This window comes from Nestor notabilis, unplaced genomic scaffold (assembly GCF_000696875.1).
Source record: "Nestor notabilis isolate BGI_N333 unplaced genomic scaffold, ASM69687v1 scaffold2884, whole genome shotgun sequence".
NCBI lineage: Eukaryota > Metazoa > Chordata > Aves > Psittaciformes > Psittacidae > Nestor > Nestor notabilis.
Window position 1 is genome coordinate 100,261 of NW_009925906.1, and position 19,239 is coordinate 119,499.

The following is a 19,239-nucleotide window of genomic DNA, read 5'->3' on the forward strand; positions in this document are numbered from 1 at the left end:
GCATGCTTCCCTCTCTTCCAGCTCCAGACACTGCTTCCCGGCGCCCACTGCCACACTCCGCACGCCACGGTGCCGGCTCCGAAAGCCCGGGGCGAGATCTCCCCAGCCGCAGGTCCGCGAGCAGGCACTCCATGGAGACCACTCAGACATTTCACAGTCTTTAGCAATGACACAGGACTTGAAGGTCAAAGGAACAGGATCTTGCAGGCAGAGGCTACAGTAAGAACACAGTAAAACAGCTGAGGAGGTCTTGCTTAATAAATTTATTTCTTTTTTCAAGCCAAACTCCCAAAGGAGAAATCCATGCTCATTTGGGGTAAATGAGACAACCTGCATCAACACCAATACAATGCAAGTAGGAAAGCTGCAGTGCAGTGCACAGAACACTTTCAGGGAGTTCTGGGTGCAATCTTGCATGCGGAGTAGTTTGCAAGTAACATACCTCATCTATTTCAAGTTAAAACAGATACAAAAGGCATTACATTTGCTCTTGTGCAGTTAGAATTTCAGTTTAACCGAGACAGAAAATGAAAGCCAAGCCCAAGAGAAATACTGCCACTGATAACCATTCCCATCATCCTGCACACAGGACTAGCTGTCCACTGTCCATCCATCCATCCATCTAGGTGTCAGCACATCCTGCTGAGCAACTCTGCCCTTTTAAAAAGTAATTAGTCACACACTAAGAAGAAAGGTATTGGTTCTGTGAGGCTGTTCTCAAACAAATGCTATCAAACAGGTCAGAGGGGTTTCAAACCTGACAAACCACCAGAGAGCCAGGAATGCTGCAATTTGTATTCTGGCTGTATTTTGGGACTCAATTACTCCTGCTGACAGTAGGACATGATTTTCACTCGTTCTGTAACACACCAAGACACATGCCACATAAGGCCAAATACAGTGGAAAACTGAATTTTAAGAGCTGCCAACTGTTGAGGTTTGATATCAAGATACAAAGTCCCAGAATAATTTTTTTAAGAGTTTTAAAGTTACAATAGTTTTTCATAATATAGAAAATTATGGCAGATGTAAGAAATACTTCTGGGAGAAGACAAACCTCCAAACTAAAGCCACCATCCTTCGTTGCTCCTCCACTTCAGTCTCAGCTAGCTGATGGTTCTCCCACCTAGCACATGCTGGTAAGGACCCCGCAGAGCGTGGCTGCTGCTGCTCTACCTCAACCCAGCTGGAGATCAACCATTCACCACAAAAGCATAGAAAACCCTCTCTTGTCTCTCAAAAATCTGATATAGTTGACGTAACAGAGCAGGAAAGGAGATTCCAAAAGAGGACTGAGGCATGTACAAGCAGAGATACCACTGAACCACCACAAAGGACAGGACAAGGCAAAAAAAAAGAAGAAACATAAAAAAAGGGAGTCAGCAGGGAAAAGGAACCAAGATTTTCTGAATTCTGCCTAGTCTTATACAGATGATGCAAACTGGCCTCTGAAATTAAGACCATACATGAACTCAGTGTGAACTCTCTCTAAATTTGTATTCTCCAGCCTCCAGTTGCTCACAGTCAGGCTTTTGCCAACTGTAAGGAGCAAATACAGGTACACTAAAAAGGTGTGAAATCCAGAGCTGCTGCCAGGGAACCAGCTATTACCTCATTTGGTACTACTTACAGCACAGTTTGACTAACTGAACTCTCTCTAAAGAAAATAGACTGGGGCAATCATTTCAGGATTACTGGGCAGTCTCATAGGGGGACCAGAGAAGATAAAGGACAGTCATTCGCTTCTCCTCAAGTCCAGAAATGGGTTTCACAAAGGTCGGTATGAATATGCCCATGGATACTTCATCAGGTTTGACCAGACCCTCAACAACCAGTAAAATACAGGATTTAATGGCTTAAATTTATACTTCAAAATAAATTACAAAAACAGCTTTTTGTTTCAGTTTCTTCACCAGAATAAAACTCATTAATCTCACAGGTGCTGTGAGGATGAATTTACTGAATTTTAACAATTTCATAAAGCAGAAACAGCCTGTGATATAGCCCCCTCAAAATGAAATTATTCTTGTTTACAACTCTAAAAGCTGTCTCATTCCTCTATTACATGTCAAATGCAACTGATTGTGAAGCTGCCTCCAATACAAGACATCAATACTATTGAACCAAGCACTGAAAGGTAATAATCATTATATCTGTATCTATTAACCCAAAGATCTAGACTCTTGTTTGGAACATTAGGTTAGGTGGAGTCACGTGAATGGTAACTTTACTTCCCTTTTAATACTTTTTCATCAGTTATCAGGTGAGCCATCCACAACATCAACAAGAAACAAGAATTCCTCATTTTGAGTAGATAAAATAGTAGCACAGACAAATCATTGTCCTAACTTACAGTATTAGAAAACTACAGTTTATCTAGAATACAACATGGAGTGTAACTGATGCCACATTTTAAAAAGTGATCAGAACTTTGCAGTCAGTAACCAGTATAAAAACCCAAATTAATTTTTGGGGTTTCAGCACTGCAAAGGACACTTGAGTCTTGCCTGATCTCTACTGAAATACCAAACAAAACAAAGCCTTTAAAAATCTGATTTGGGGTCTTCTTTAAAATTAACATCACTAGCCTCAGTTCTTAGCAAGACAATACCCACAATATTTCTCCTAATGGATTCAAACCTATGCCAACACTCTCTCCACAAAAGACAGCAACCATCCTTGCTATTTGCAAAACGCTTTGAAGCATTCAGAGAATGAATAGCTGTTTCTTTCCCTGAAAATCCCTCCACTACTCCTACTATAAAAGGCTAAACAAATAACTTTGTTGACCTAAAGGTGAACAAGATGCGGAGCTGGCAATTTCCACCTTCTGCTCAAGTAAGTTTTTGAGGGAGAATTACATGCAACTGCCTAACAGAAAGCAAATCTAATTAACTTGTACCTACTCATTCAGAGCCTCAAAGTCAAATTAATTGTGACACTGAACAACACAAAAACGAATGTAAAAACATGCTTTTGCATGAAATTCAGACACAGTCTTTCATGTTGCAGGTATATTTAGGACAATCTAACACAAATAAAGCCCAGACATGCAAGATGCTCACTGATCTGAGGCTGCAAACCAGGTGCGTCTTTGCTCTGCTGTAGCTGTACCCAAACTGGCAGGGAGAGGACAGAGGTCTTGGGGACAGAAAATACTACATAGGCCCTGTTTTTAAACTAACTTCCCATGTGTTAATGTATCAGGTTAGATCTTCTTGGGAGTCAAATCTTAAAACTGTGATATAGTTGGGTACTTATGTGATTGATACTTTTTCCTATGTTACACTCTTGGATTGATACTGTAAAACTACAGGAACTGTTTCACAACCCAGCTTGCTCAAGTGGCAGAGAGCGCTCCTACTTTCTCATGTACTGAAGGGGAATAAACCACATATTTGAAAAATACATTAAACCAAAGGAAGCCTACTCATGCTTCTTTTACACTTACATAGTCCAGGAGCTACAAGCTGAAAAGCAAGAAGAGGAAGAGAAAAAGCAGCCCCACACGGCACTCCTACTGTGCAGCTCCACATCCTCTGTGACTCTGTAACTCCAGGCTGCTGCCAACAGAGCTGCACTGCTCTGCTCCTCCATCTCCAGCCACACTCTCCACCATGAGATACAGTAATTGTGCAGCCTCAAACTGAACCACACCACCCTTCTGTTCTGGACAAAAAAGCAACTTACCAAAAAATAGTAAATCTTCCAACAGCTCAGTGCATCCATGCTGCATGCCTTACAGTCTACACAGTCATGACATCCACCACAAGGAAATAGGTGGAAACACATCTAGCAGCAGGAAAAAGGAGGAAGACTGACCAGCAGTGCACCATTAAACCAGGTTGGGCACAGGACAAAAATTACCCCTGGTTTCCTTTCCCAACCATATCAATGCACTCAGAATTAAAGGTGAATGCATTTCCTTACATTAGAGGAAGAGACAGGCGGTTATTGTTGAACCTTATATACTGAAAGGATCATCTCCTAAATAATTTGACACTTTAAGAAGCTATCACCATACCTATGCTGCTGGTACAGAAAGTAGCACCACAAAGACAGGGTACTGCTTCAGCAGCCAGACTCTGCCCTGGCAGCTCGGGAAGGCACCTGAGTAGTGCCAAGCCTCACCGGGGAACGCATGCTCAAACCCATGCACTGCAGAGCAAGAAAATCTTGAAGTGAGCTAAGCTACACTAATAGCAACACATTTTTTCCCCTTTCCTAAAGTCGTCTCCTATTCTGTAATTAATCCTAGAATCATAGAATAGTTAGGGTTGGAAAGGACCTTAAGATCATCTAGTTCCAACCCCCCTGCCATGAGCAGGGACACCACACACACATTAATGACCCAACCTTACATGCTGCCGTAACAAATACTACCTGCTTTTTGCACTTGGCTAATAATACTAGATTCTAATAATGGATGCAGTCTTGCCGGTTTCTAGCAGCATCAAAACAATTTTTCCCTTCTGGCAATCAGTGTTAACAGGCACACTTTCAAGGATTCATAATGTATTTTAGGGTCCTCAAGGGCTGCTAAGGCTATTTCTGGTAATTATGCAGTGGAGGCTTCTTTGGCAGAAGAAACACCGGCCCCTTCTGCACCAGCGTGGTACAGAAGATGAGGGATACTGGCCTGCCATACAACTGACAAAGGAAAAGGGAGCTGGGAGACCTATAATCCAAACAAACACAGGGCTTTGGTATCTAAGATGTCTAAATTTTGGTGTCTCCACAACTTAGCACACCAAATTCTCTATTTCAACTAAAAATAAATGCTGACTTACATTTGCACTACTGAGGTAGACACTGAAATCTTAAGGCTACAGAAGCAGATGGCTTTTAGCACAATTTGTAAACAGAAGAAAAAAGCCCAATTATTATTGGACACGTCCTAAAATCTTACTTATTGAAATTTTAAAAGCAGTCAGTGTTCCTTTGTTTCAGGTTATTTTAATAAAAGCAAAGGAAACGAGAAACTGAACTTTAAAAAAACATCAGAAGATAAAATCTCCTTATCCAATAGCTCACGAATTTATCTGCAAGCCTGAGCACTGGGGCTTGATTCCTACATTGTTGGGAGAAATGTGAACACACATCTCCTCTTCCAGATCAGACTCATAACCATCAAATAGCATATTACAGCACAGTGTTTCCACCTCTGGAATGCAAATTTTGTATTCATTCAGAAAATAGAAAAATGTCAGCACCAGAAACTGCAAATAATTTTTTCCTGTAGACATACAACAGCACAGTGGTTAAGCACAATCCACTAGGAAATGGGTAATGGAAATTCAAATTATAGAGGCAAACAAAAGAGCTGAATGCTGCTCTACCTCAGCTTTGTCAGAGAGGTTATTCCTCGAGTGAGTTTGACCTAAATTTTCCACTTACAAAGGCAAAAGTAAACAAACCCAAATCTAACTGCATTACATAACTGCTGTCATCTTATACATAGAATGTAGAGTTTAAGAAACACATACCTAAAAAGACTCCTAATCCATATAATAATAATAATAAAACCCTAAACCTGTTTGCTCCTGACTAACTTCTCAGTATGCTTAGTAAGCATACACATCAGGTTAGAAAATCGGGTTAAATTTATTTAGGATTTCAAGGTCTAGCTATGGACACTCATTTCCCTAAATTACAATTTAGTATCTAACGTAAACAACTTTGTCCCACGATGCAGAAGCTTCATACAACTGTGGCAAGACAGAAGAGCAAAAAGAGCAGAAGTTCTAGCACATTCATTTCTTGCAACTTTTTCAGAGGGTTTTTTTATTATTATTTTTAAATATATTGAAGTGCTCATGCTTGAATTTGTTACTGGATATGAGATTTAATGCAAAATAAACTTTTTTCTTAAATAGAACAAAATCAGAATTCTATATGAAATTTTAAAACAGTCTTTAAAAGCTTCAAATCAGATCCATAAAATCATTCTATTTTGATGTTACTCCTTTTATTTTCACAAAGTTTCTACACCAAATTTTTTTGGGAGCAGAAATGAACCTGTCTCAAGGTCTGTTGATGTTCTGCTGTTCAGTTGTCTTCAAGTGTTTTCAAAAAAGTCTGTCCTTCCCTTTCCTCTTCCTCTTTTCCCTTTTTCTTCCATTTGACAAATGTTGAACCTCTAAACTGAAAAAATATTTCATCAAATACACTCCCCAGCTCTGTTTCCCTGATACAGCATACCCAATCTTCCACATGCTTGTGCTCCTCTCCGAGTATTCCTGTTTAGTTTTTACCTTTAAAATTCCTAGGACTTTTGCTTTCACTGGTAAGGTTGGTACAGACACAGAGATCTTTGTAAGACCACTTATTTAAATGCAAAAAATATTTTCCTTACAATGCAAAGGATTCTTTGCCTTCTACCTGAGGGTTCAGTGTAAAACCAAAGAATCCTTTTTGCAGGGTTTGATGGCATAACTTAAGCATCAGTGAAAAACTGAAAACAAGTATCAGGCATGTTTCCCACCACCGCCACCTATTTCAGAAGAGAAAGGACACCCCACCTGCCATTCCCATCAATCGCAAACTTGTTAGCAAAGAGGCCAAAATGAATGTCCTGCCAGCAATCTGACATCTGTAAGAAATGAACATGTTCAATCTTTTAGTCTTTAAAAACCAGTCTGCACCCAAGCCCACCAAAATCCAATTTTTGGCAAAGTATTGTCTGTCATGGTGAGGAGCGTATCAGGTACCCTCTCCCACTAGTGAGCACGGTGACTGCTACTGCTATTTGCCATCCTTGCTGGCTGCTCCACAACCCTGAGATTAGACACCAGCAAACTAAACATCCTTGATAATTAATTAGGCATCTTTGCCATTGCATAATAAATTAGGAGGCAAGATGAGCAGATGGTTCCTGTCCTCACATGGCTTGGATCACTCAGGGGCTGGTTAGCTGACCACTCCCAGTATCTACCACTTTCCTTCAAGAATCAGGCAGTGGGAGGAGGTGGGGTGATGGCAAAGCCCTGGCAGACCAGCAGCTCAGAGCCTGCTGTTAAAGCACATCTTAGGATATTCCTCTCCCTTGCGCCATTTTTCCAGATATTGAGTTTATATCTTTCATTGGGACTTACTCGATGGTGTTAGTTGAAATATGAAACCTCAGCCAAGAAAATGAAAAAGCACAAACAAGGTTTTTCTTTCCCGTTTTACAGCAGACACTTGGCTGCCTGCCAAACCCCTCTACAGGGTTATGCAAATACATTTACTCTTCTTTATCAGTAGCCAAAATATCATCGCTCACGTAAAGCAACATCTGCAAGATTGGGTCCATTCTTCAGAAAAATGGCAGCAAATACATTGCACAACAAAACAAGGAGGTCATTACCTTAAGGCTTAAAGGCAGTCATTATCAGGCACACTTGGTATCAGTGACACTCCAGTCCTGGAATTAAACACAGACTGGATTTTATGCTGGATTTTCAGGTTTGCATTTTACATCCAAAAGGAGAAAGGAGAAGTGTGTGACTGTCTCGACACTATAACATGACGTGACCAATTGCACTCTACTCAATCGATGTGCTTTCCTCTTGTATTTGGAGTAAGGGATGGGTCAGACTCAGCTCTCTCTGCAGCAGATCTGAGAAACATCCTCAGCATGAAAAGTCTGCCAGGAGGCTGCTAACGGACCTGTAACAATACCTGTACTCCCAAAAAGGGGACTGGACCAGCAAGAAAAAAAAAAACAGAAAGGACCAGGGAAGACAACTCGATTAGCAGTAGAGTCACTAAAACTAAAGCTCCTGAGACCTTCTGCACTGTCATCCAGAAATTCAGCAAATAACTCACACAGGAACACAACAAAAAGAAAACATCTATAGAAACATACAGTGTCTTCCATTCCATATTCTTACAGAAATATAGCAGTGAGTGTGTGAGGGCAGAGCAAGGGAAATTTTAACAAAATCAGAAACTCCTTCCCAGAGCCTCCAATAAGGAATGAGATACAAGCAGCAGAAGAACAGCTAACAAGTGTTAGCAGACATAAACCTGCTGCTGGTTGCATGGTGACATAAATCACAAGTGACTCCATTAAAGTCAAGCAGCTACATGAGCATAAAATCTGTATATTTAGAATCAGCATATATTTAGAGACAAGTAATACAGTCAAGATGTTAGAAACTGCTGGAACAGTTCACAAAGCTTGACTTTCTTCCAACCAGTAAGAAAAAATCTGCAGTTTATCACAGGTGTAATAGAAGGGGGTAAGAAAAAGGCTAGAATGTATATTTTCACCTCAGTATGTGTGCAAAACCACTGCAGGCATTAACAGGGGTAGAGAATTGGATGTAAAATAACCCCTTTTCTCTGTCATTTGAACTTGTGCAGGTGCTAGGAGCTATGGATTACCGAGGAACAGATTGATTTCTGCAAAATTCAGGAGCAGGATTTTTCAAGAACTTCTAATACCCTTGAAAAACAGAACACAGAGAGTTCTCCAGAAATCTTGACTTTGTCAGAACTCAGTTTCTCAGTCATGTATAGCTCCTGGCACCTGCCCAGGAACCTGAAGGTGCACAAGTACATGGGACCTGATGAGATGCATCCACCTCCATGGGGTTACAGCATTGGTGGATAAGGGAAGAATGACTGACGTCACGTACCTGGGCTTGTGCAAAGCATCTGATACTGTCCCACAAGACATCTTTGTCTCTAAACTGGAGAGACGTGAATGTGATGGATAGACCACTCTGTGGATAAGGAATTGGCTGGATGATTGGACTCCAAGAGTTGTGGTCAACAGCTTGATATTCAGGTGGAGACCAGTGACAAGTGTTGTCCCTCAGAGGTCAGTACTGGGACTGATGCTGTTTAACATCTTTGTCAGCGACATGGATAGTGGGATTTAGTGTACCCTCAGCAAGTTTGCCAATGACACCAAGCTGTGTGGTGCAGTTGACACACTGTAGGGCAGGGATGCCATCCAGAGGCACCTTGACAGGCTGGAGAGATGGGCTAATGCAAACATGGTTCAACAAGGCCAACTGCAAGACCCTGCACATGGGTCGGGGCAATCTCAAGCACAAATACAGGCTGGTCGGGGAATGGATTGAGAGCAGCCCTAAGGGGGTATTGGTTGATGGGAAGGTCAACATAACCCAGCAATGTGTGCTCACAGCCCAGAAAGCCACCCATGTCCTGGACTGCATCAAAAGAAGGTCAGCGGAGGTAATTCTCCCCCTCTGCTCTCAGGAGACTCCACCTGGAGTACTGCTCTTTGGTCTCCAACATAAGAAGGATGTAGATTAGATATAAGGAAGAAGTTCTTCACCGTGCGGGTGGTGAGGCACTGGAACAGGTTGCCTTGACAAACTGTGGGTGCTCCATCCCTGGAAGTGTTCAAAGCCAGGTTGGACAAGGCTTTGAGCAACCTGGTGTAGCAGAAGACTGGGGAGTTGGAACTAGATGATCTTTAAGGTACCTTCCAACCCAAACCACTCTATGATTCTATGAAATCCAAGCTTAGGTCAAACGGCAAAGCTTAGGTAGCTTAAATTTAAATGTGATTTTCAGTGGTGCCCAGCAACAGGATGAGGAGCAATGGCTATAAACTAAAACACAAGACATTTCACCTCAACATGAGGAAGTTCTTTACACTGAGGGTGGCAGAACACTGGAACGGGTTGCTCAGGGAGGTTGAGGAGTCTCTCTCTCTGGACATGTCCCTTTGTAACCTGCTCTAGGTCCTGCCTTGCAGTGGGGTATGATCTCTAGAGGTCCCTTCCAACCCTAATGATTCTGTGATTATTTGCTGCACATTACTGTAACTTTCATATCTGAATTACAGCAAAGCAACCTACTAAGAGAAATTATTAGAAAGAACACACAGGGACACAAATCAACAACCACTACCAAAGGCAGAAATGCAAGTCACCTATCTTGTGTCAGCATCTAACGGTTACACCCAGACATGAAGGCTCATTAAGCAGGAGACAATCACAGGTTTGCTCACTGATCTATCTTTCCAAGAAATATGTTTTAGTAAACTCTCAAGGCCAAACTTTTCAGACTTATTTTATCCAGTGGTGATTTGTAAGAATGAAGGAGTTTAATCTGGTGCAATTTTAGCCTCTTCTGACAAATATATGCAGTACAGGACTGAGAAGAAAGCCTCCCTTTCCCACAGTCAGGGCCCAGCAACAGTACAAAGTGATATTTATTTCCATTTTCTCAATGTTCCTTCAAAACAACAAAAGAAAAACAGAAGAGAATTATTAAAAACATAAAATGAATTAAATCGTCGAAGAATGCTGAATATTCAGCATATGCTAGCTTTACGAGAACTAAATTAACAAACAAACAAACAAAAAGACCATAAAGAAAGCACATAAAAATTCGCATTAAAAACTGAAGAACGGGAGCATGTTTGCTGTGGTGCTGCCATGCAGAGCAAACCCTCCATCAAATGAATAGAAGACAAAGCACCCTTACCTCAGCGCTGCGTTTTTTCCATCGCTCCTTACACACCTGACCTGCCTGGTTTGGAAACCAATCTCCACCTCCCTGGGACGGTGGTGGGGTTTATAGACTTGAAGTCCAGATGTGCTTGGCTCCCCAGAGTCTGAACCCAAATCCGGCATAGTCCTCCCTGCCAGGTCGATGTCTTTAGGATGGGGCAGCTGGCATTCACCCCAAGGTCCCACTCGGAGGCTGTAGGTGTGCTCCTCCTCCCCGAGAGGACAGGCAGGAGTGCTGCAGGCTCTGGATTCAGTCAGATTTGGGCACGGGGCACCCCCGTAGAGAGGAGGAGCGATGACCGCCCGTGTCCGGTGCTGCAAGCTCTTGCCGCAGCCTGTGCCACACTCAGACCAGCCAGAGAACTCGGACACAACACAGTCCCGTGGGCAGGGCACCAGGCAGGCTTGCTCAGCAGGGGGCTGCGGTGTGAAATACTCACATATTTCATTAGCAACAATGGTTCTGTTCAGCTTCTGGAGGCAGTGGACACTCCGGTGCTGCAGCCCGTGCTGCGCGGTGACACAAGCCCCAGCTCCCAGCTCACCGCCAGCAAAGGAGATGAGCCCACACCTGTCCCATGCCGAAACCTCCCACTCAAACAGCTCCAGGTGCCAGTCACAGATTTTAAAGCACCTCCTCTGGCTTTCAGGCTTGTCCTTCTGGTCGCAGTTTGCGTGGTATGTTGTCCAGCCCTCCACGTGGGTGCACCAGACGGCCCGACTCCGAATGCCCCCCGAGCCACAGTCACCCACACACCGGCCCCAGTGACCTGCAAAGGAGGAGGTGTTGAGAAATGCCATGCAATACTCCTGCCACAGACCTGTCTTGATGGATACCCAGTAGCATCCAAACCACACCCTGCCACACATTAAAAAGTAAATAACTACCAGCTGGTGCCTAAAATTGGTTAAATGCTTCCTAAAAGCTACAAGTCATTTCTCTTCCCAGTGTAGTAAAATCACTACACCACTCAGAGAAACTTGCAGGGAAGAAAGAACAAAAAAAATACCCCACATCACCTCAAATTAAAGGCAGGCCAGGCATACTTCTGTAGCATTAAAATGCATCCCAAGTCCTGAGGAAACATGAATACTTAATTTCACTTGTACAAATGAATATAAAATGATCATAAAGGCACAATAATCTAATAGGAAAAGAAAGTCAAGTTAGATAAGAGGAAAATAGTCTTAATAGAGCAATTAGTCAACGGAATAAACTGCACTGGGAAGCAGCTGAATCATCATCTGCAAGGATAAAACAGTGAGGATAAATACTATGAAAATAAAAGCATACTTAATAGGGGTTCAAAATAGAGGAACTGACTAGGTATGACAGTATAGGTACTGCAGAATAGGTGCCACAGGGTGCTGCTCTGAGAGCAGAGTCTCAACAGCAGAAAAGGCACCTCTCGTGCATCAACTTCTGATTTAGCCTGAGATGTACATAGAGCAAGACATTTCCATTTCCAGCACATGGCACTACGTATGAGGTGGTGAAGCTTGTCATTTGGGAAGAGAAATTAAACCAAAATTGAACAAAGTGATGTCATTTTTAGTTGCAGAGCACATTAACATATGTAATCACATAAATCTTATTTGAGGATTTGCAATTGAATGTAGTCAGACATGGCTAAACAGAAAGATGTTTCTGTGACAGTATTATTCCACAAAAATCCACCAAGTCAAAAAATAATCTGATGGCTATAAAGTACAAAATCACTTGCAAACTGAAGAGAAAAGATACAGAAAAGCACTCTGGCCAAACTTTAACATATTAAAGGGATTCTGATGATCATGTCTCAAGAGGGTCCCATCTCATTCCTGAGTTTAAAAACTTTCCAATACCTCATAACAGAGCAATTTTGCTCAGTACAAACACTGCATACATAATTCTTGCTTGAAAATACACTGCAACTACCATATCTTTTGCATTTTTTCAAGGCAGAAAAAGAACTTTCAATAAGCAGGTCAATTTATATTAAGAAAAGTTACTCCAGTCAAGGTATTTAAAATTGATTCTAAAACTACCAAACACTTACACGCTTACACTACAAAACCAAACACACACATAAAACCCAAAAATAGTCCTATAATGGCTGCAATTATAACATCAGCTATTTCCTTCACCCGATGGTGGTTTTGTTGGTAATCCCATTGTTCTTTCTTCATGAATAGAGGAGCTAATCCTCCAGAGCCAGGGGCCTGATAAAGTGTAAGAAAACGAAAAGGAAATAGAAAAAGAAAAGAGAAAGAGAAAGAGAAAGAGAAAGAGAAAGAGAAAGAGAAAGAAAAAAGAAAAAGAAAAAGAGAAAGAGAAAGAAAAAGAAACGGAAAAGGAAAAAGAAATAGAAAAAAAAAAAGAAAAAAGAAAAAGAAATCCTGTTTCCTTTTCATTGTTAATAAAGGAGGAAAGTAAATAGGAATTGGATATAGCCAAGCTTTTCCTCTTCTTGCCATGTCCCTTCTGTGGGCGTTCCTCCCCCCCTCATCCTCAAGGCCAGGACTGCAACTCTGCCCTCAGACTAGCACCTTCTACATGGCGGACATGCAGAAGGCAAGGGGGGTTTTCAGAGTTGTCAGGATTTAGACAGCTCCAGTTTTTGTTGAATCCTTCAGGCTATGTGAAAAACCATTGTTCCTTTTATGACTATGTTTCACACCAAAATATATCAGTCCGAGGTAACAACTCAGCCATGTCACGTATCTTGAATGGAAAAAGGTTGCATCAAACTATAACGTGCTCTACAAGCTGCACTACACTAACGACAGGCTTTCAACAGAATCCATGGTGCTTAAAAACTGAATATTCAAAAAAATGAATCTTTATATATGCTTCTGAAATTCAGTTACACGAAGAGGTCCATTGACAATTTAAACATTCAGCCTTGATACTTCACTTCCCTTTCATCTTCTCATACAAATGCCAGCAAGATTCAAAACCAGACATTGGATTATGTATGCACTGTCATCTTAGTAAAAATAATAGCCAAAAATCAAACCTCAAGTACTAGGTGGCTTTGTATTAACAGAGGAAAGAAAATACCACAAAGACTATGCATTGTGACATTATTGTACCATTTGCTTATTTTGGCATTTATTTGTCATCAGCAAAGGCAGTTTAATTGTTTGATGTGTGGAAGTTTCAGTACCGGAGAAGTCTGGGTTTCACCAGTTTGTTTTTAAAGCAAAAATTCAAGAATGATATTGCTTTGCTTCAGCATTTTGTATAACAGTATTTTACTCATCAACAGGACCTTGAAACACATTACACCAATTAAGTATCTACTACTTAGGATGGCAGACAGCAGTAAACTCCCCCATGGAGTAATAAAAGTCAGTTTTAGCAAAGGACTGGACAAATTATACTCACCAAACCTACCATCCCTCTTTCACTACTCTACAGAACTCGTTACGTCCATATTTTTAATGCATTTCTGGGTGTTGCTCATGAACTACTCCATGTACTAGCTGGAGATTTACCAATCCTTACATTAACAGGATAGAGAGAGACACAGCAGAAGCCAGAAGCAAGATGTGGCCATTACATAATGTCAGATATGAATTTAGAATGAAAAATTACCAAGAGAAAAGAAGTAAGCAAGGACTCATAAGTAATTACACTATCGTTATACACATCACAATTTGCAATTATTCTCTGGCAAATGTGCTAAAAACCTATGCTTTTGGCATACCAAAAAAGTAAGCATGAAAAATAAGGTTAAGAATCAGATGCAAAACCCATTACTATAGACATTTTCACTCCTGATGATCTCTTCAGGATGCAGCAGTAAACTTATCCACAATGTTTCCCTGCTTGGTTAAATATCCTGTTCAGTCGCTTAAATGAGGAGAAGGATGTAAATACTTTCTATTCGATAGTCTGCTTTGTAATTAGAATTCAATTATTTTTAGAAGAGTCATGTTAAATTTCCACATTCCTTGAAATAAATCTGAGTCAATTAAAAGAAGCATCTTGGCATAATCTTAAAAATAATATTAACTATGTTTTATTAAAAACCCACTGAAATTAAGGCATCACAAGCCCAAAATTCAGAGAGATGCTTTACAAACTCCCAATCTAAAATGAGAGGCCACTGGTAACTAAAGAGTGATCAAAATTAAATATCATTACACGGTGGTCTGTCTACCGAAAGTATACAAAGATGAAGGACTGATATTGTCTGTCTCCTAACTATTGTAACCTAATCTGATACTGGATGGATGTTTGATCTCATCACAGCAGGACACAGGTGGGAGGAGAGACCGTGAATGCATGTTGAAATTAGGGAGGTCCCAGCTGGAGTGAAATGAAAAACCTCATCACTATGAGGATTACCCTAGGAACAGGCTGCCCCAATGGTCAGCAGAATCTCATCCTTGGAGGTTTGCAAGATCCAACTGAACAAAGCCCTGAGCAATCTGGTGTGAATTCAATGTTGAATCTGCTCTGAGCAGGAGGTTCAACCAGATGACCTCCCATGGTCCTTTCCAATCCGGATTATTCTATGAAAGAACAACTGAAAGTAAGGCTTTGTCCATGAGGATGCCAAAAAAGTTCTTCACTAAAAGATAGCATGGAGATCTGCAAAATACCAAGGAACATGCAACAGCACAAATAAATCTGTTAGTCAACCAAGACAAAGAGAAATTCAAGCAAATCACTATTTCCAAAAATTGACTTATATAAAAATTGTAGGAGACAGTGGGATTTCTTTGTTTAAGGAAAACGGTAAACAAAGACATCCTACTGTCTCTTAAAGACACCTATAACACTACAAGTGATAATACCATGAAATGGATTAATTAATCAAGATAAAATAATAAAGAAAAGCTACACATTGTTCCATTTGTCATCTTTTATCAGCCAGAAAGAGTACTCTACTATCAACCCATACAGCTTCTCTAATCCCATTAAAGCATGCAGTAACACAGCAATTGTAGTTTATTTGATGTAATGTGCACTGATTTGCTTTTCCTGCCTGTGAGACATACCTACAGCTATGCAATAATTATGTCTCAAAGAATACAGTGACATCTGCTCTTTGACACACAGGTGTCACAAGCAGAAGGCAAGCAGGCTTTTCAGATAATAATTACGTATTACAGACAAAAAGAAACACCACTAAACATCGAACCTAGAACAGGAATCCTAGTAAGAGCTGCTTAATAAGTATGTTATTGCTTAATAAGGTTTGCTACAATAATTATGCTCTGTTTAATGTGACATTTAGCTTAATTGCAACCATTTCACCATCTGAGAATTCATTCAACAATACGCATCTTCCACAATTATTCTGTCCCTGTAGCTATGTACTAATTTGCAAACCAAGGACAAGATCAGCAATTGGTTGTGCTCCAAGTCACATCTGATACATAAAACAGAGAAGAAATGCTGAGAAAAAAATTAATGGACAATCACTGGAACAGTCCTCCTCAACACTTTTTCACTTTGTCTTTCAGTTTAAGCGTAAAATTTAAGAGGAATGGTTCTAGACCTTAACAATTTGTTTTTAAACAGAATCTCCTAATTCTTAGACAAAGATCCCCAAATATAACAAAGATGAACAACTTCCTCAATGCCTGGCTGAGGAATAATTCCACCAGACATGACTGTAACTCCAGAAGATCACTGCAGTGAGCACTTTAATTGAATACTTCTGCTTGAAAAGTCATATAACCACTTTGGATGCCATTCCAGCATCCTTCCACCACAGCATGTTTATATGAAATAGAAAGCTCCAACTCATTCTGTAATTTCTGAGAACATATAACAACTGACTCAGACAAAACAAGTTCCATTCCTAACACCATTACAACCAACTAATATTAACTATTAGTAACACTGACAAAAAATAAGTTCCATTGAATTACTTTCATCAGAATTGGTTATTTTATGAAAGTTTTCATGAGATTTATGTAATTTTACAAGAATTATGTCTTTTTATGAGAATTGGACATGCACTTATTGATTATGAACCAAATTTAAATATTATATGAGCTACTACTTATTTTCTCACCACTTTTTTTTTCCAGTAAGATGCAAAGCTACTCTACATTATAACAAGAAAAATATTTCTAATTATTCAGATAAAGTTCTTACTATGCTGATGAAAATTGTATAATTTGCATACCATGCTCTGTCCACGTCAGCGTAGTCAGTCCAGTCACATCTTTTCTTGCAGACTAAACAGACTAACATCTTGTGGACGAGCTCCTTAGAAAGTCTAGGACACCAAATCTGATACTTCTACATATTCTATATTACAAAGTAATATTAGTATAGCTGTAGTTAGCATAACTGCCTACTCCCCTGCTTCCTGGAAAAGCCCCCCTTTATGCTTGCCCTGTATCTACTGCCACACCTCAGCCAAAATGCAGCTTTTCTTCCTTGTCAGTACTTAACTGTCTCAATTATTTTGCTATTTATTACTAAGAGCAATTCAGTAAAACTCCTTCTACTATAAACTATATGAAAGATGCTGTACAAAATAAAAGGCTATTGTACCATTTGTAATGTGTCACACAGGGCATATAAAATTCCTCTGATTCCTGGGATTAATTTTAAATACTTGCAGCACATTTTTAAACTTTCATAACCTACAAAAATGAGTAATTCAGCAGCTTAGTTATTAATCTTATTTTAGATCTGAATAAAAGTGAAGTTTAGTGACTTACAGCCATGCAGCATTTTGTTCCAATTTTACATTTCAGCTTTTTCCCTTATTATCCACATGCAGTAACACTCAAGACACACTCCAGCAAGAAAGACATTCTGCAACAAAATGTAATGAACACTGCTGTTTATGAAAATTCAGTGATTTACTAACCCCTTGGCACTTGAAGGCAGGACTTCTCAGTATTAAGCACTAATATAAACAGCATTAGCTGAGCTACTCAATCATGTGCCCACATCCCAGGGACAGCCCAGGGAAAAATACTCTTTTCTTTCAACTCTCAGTTAAGAAATATAAAAATTAAAAAAAAAAAAAAAAAAAAAAATACAAAACCCAACAAACCAAAAAACACATATTCTGATACATTTCTGTAATACTCATCTGACACATTTTAAGGGTTCATGATAGCAGCTGAGATTAGGAGATAAGGCCATAATGTATATAAATCTAGGTATATTATAAAAACAAAAACTATAAATAGATGTTATCAGCACCTTAAGAATATGAGTAGTTTACTGCAGATGAGATTAAAAACATCTCAGTACTGAATTATAGATACTTATAATCAAACTCTGGCCTTTTTAAAATTCCAAACATCTATGAAAATTGATTCCTTTTAAAACATGGATAGCCTTTATAAGGTGTTTGTAAATGTAACCTTAACAGAAAAAGCAGCTGAGAAATGTTTCTTCAGCCACTTCACATTGACTCTGGGACTTGTATTTCCCAACGGAAACTGTTATTTGCCTGTGAAAAACACCCAGAATCAATAAAACACTGGCTACACAGCATCTCCTGCAACACAAACCACCTGGCTTACCAGTGGGAACCAGAGAAAATAGACAGGCATTTCTGGACACATATCTCAATGATACCTTCTTCTGATCCCCAACCTCCTCTCTAGTTATGTTTAAATCTTCTCTCAAGCCCATAGGAAAGCTCAGACCTCTTCAAGCACAACCACGTAAGAAGTCAAGGAGATCTACTCTGATATTTGCAGGGAAGCAGAAGGGACCTTGGTATATTTGTGAATGGGATTATTTCATATTTGCCTGTAGAAACTGCAGGGTGATTCAGAAGGCCCACTCCAGAGTTACACAGGTCCTTACATTGCTGGTTTAACACCAGAAAGCTTTGCAAAAAGGTTTTTCTGCTTTTCCCATGCATTGGCTTCCTCTCACCACCCTGCAAGCATAGACAGTCACTTCGAGTCATTTTTCCAGCATCCAAAGCCTGGACTGTAGGTCCACCTTCTTGCTGGTAGTCCAGCAAAGGGTAGGAGGACTGCAAAGGTGATACACCCAGCTCTGGAAGAGACCGCCCCATCCACATCTTGGCAACGAATCCTGCCATACAACATCAAGATCACCACTAATAGACACCTAAAGGAACCACACCAGGAAAATCTCTGTCAAAGGTTTGATGCTCTTAGATAGGGCCTTAGTGGGACAGCTTGGGGGAAGCACTTGCAGCAATTCAACACCTGCTTGGTATTCAAACTCCAAGACACAAAAAGAGAATTCTTCTATCAGTTCTGCAATAATTCCTTACCTGCCAAACAGCAAAGACGCTGCTGAGTTGTGACAACTGCGGTTTCTAATTTTGTTACTCTTCCATGAAGCTTAAATTATATTTATTCAGTGAAATAATAGCAACGTTCTGTTTTTCAAAACTTTAAAAATTTAATGTTTTTTTCACAAAAAAAAACTGTTTCACAGAAAAAGTTGTGAAATAATACAGCAATCTGCACACCTGCAAAACCTTTCTGAAGTATCAGAATTTACTTCACATGCACATAATCACAAAAATGTGTACATCCCTCTCCAGACATAATTTTAAGGGAGAACTACATTTTTTCTGCTCACCTTCACGCTATTCCAAACCTACCTATTTTATAAGCCACTACAGCACAGAAGCCAACATAATTTTTCGGATATTACAGCGGTCAATATGCCATGGTAAATGAATCAAAGTCATTGCACACTAAGGTGCTACCAAGTTTGGCTGGGGTTAAATGGTGGAATTGCATTAACTCTCCCTCAGTTTCCTGCAGAGCTGATGTGCATATACCTACAAATTCCTTACCC

General features: G+C 40.2%; 1 protein-coding gene across 1 annotated transcript in view; it reads right to left on the reverse strand.

The window, feature by feature from the left end:
• LOC104404744 (thrombospondin type-1 domain-containing protein 7B-like) overlaps positions 1-18,484 on the reverse strand; it is a gene marked incomplete at its 3' end in the record, with an annotated part of 115,295 nt that extends 96,811 nt beyond the window's left edge. The window contains exons 1-3 of the mRNA XM_010013263.1: positions 18,334-18,484; positions 10,453-11,248; positions 1-214 (exon numbers count right to left, since the gene is read on the reverse strand). The exon at positions 1-214 is cut by the window's left edge and continues 16 nt beyond it. Coding sequence (XP_010011565.1) covers positions 1-214; positions 10,453-11,248; positions 18,334-18,484 — 1,161 coding nt within the window. The remainder of the gene's footprint in view (positions 215-10,452; positions 11,249-18,333) is intronic.
• Positions 18,485-19,239: the final 755 nt, after the last annotated feature.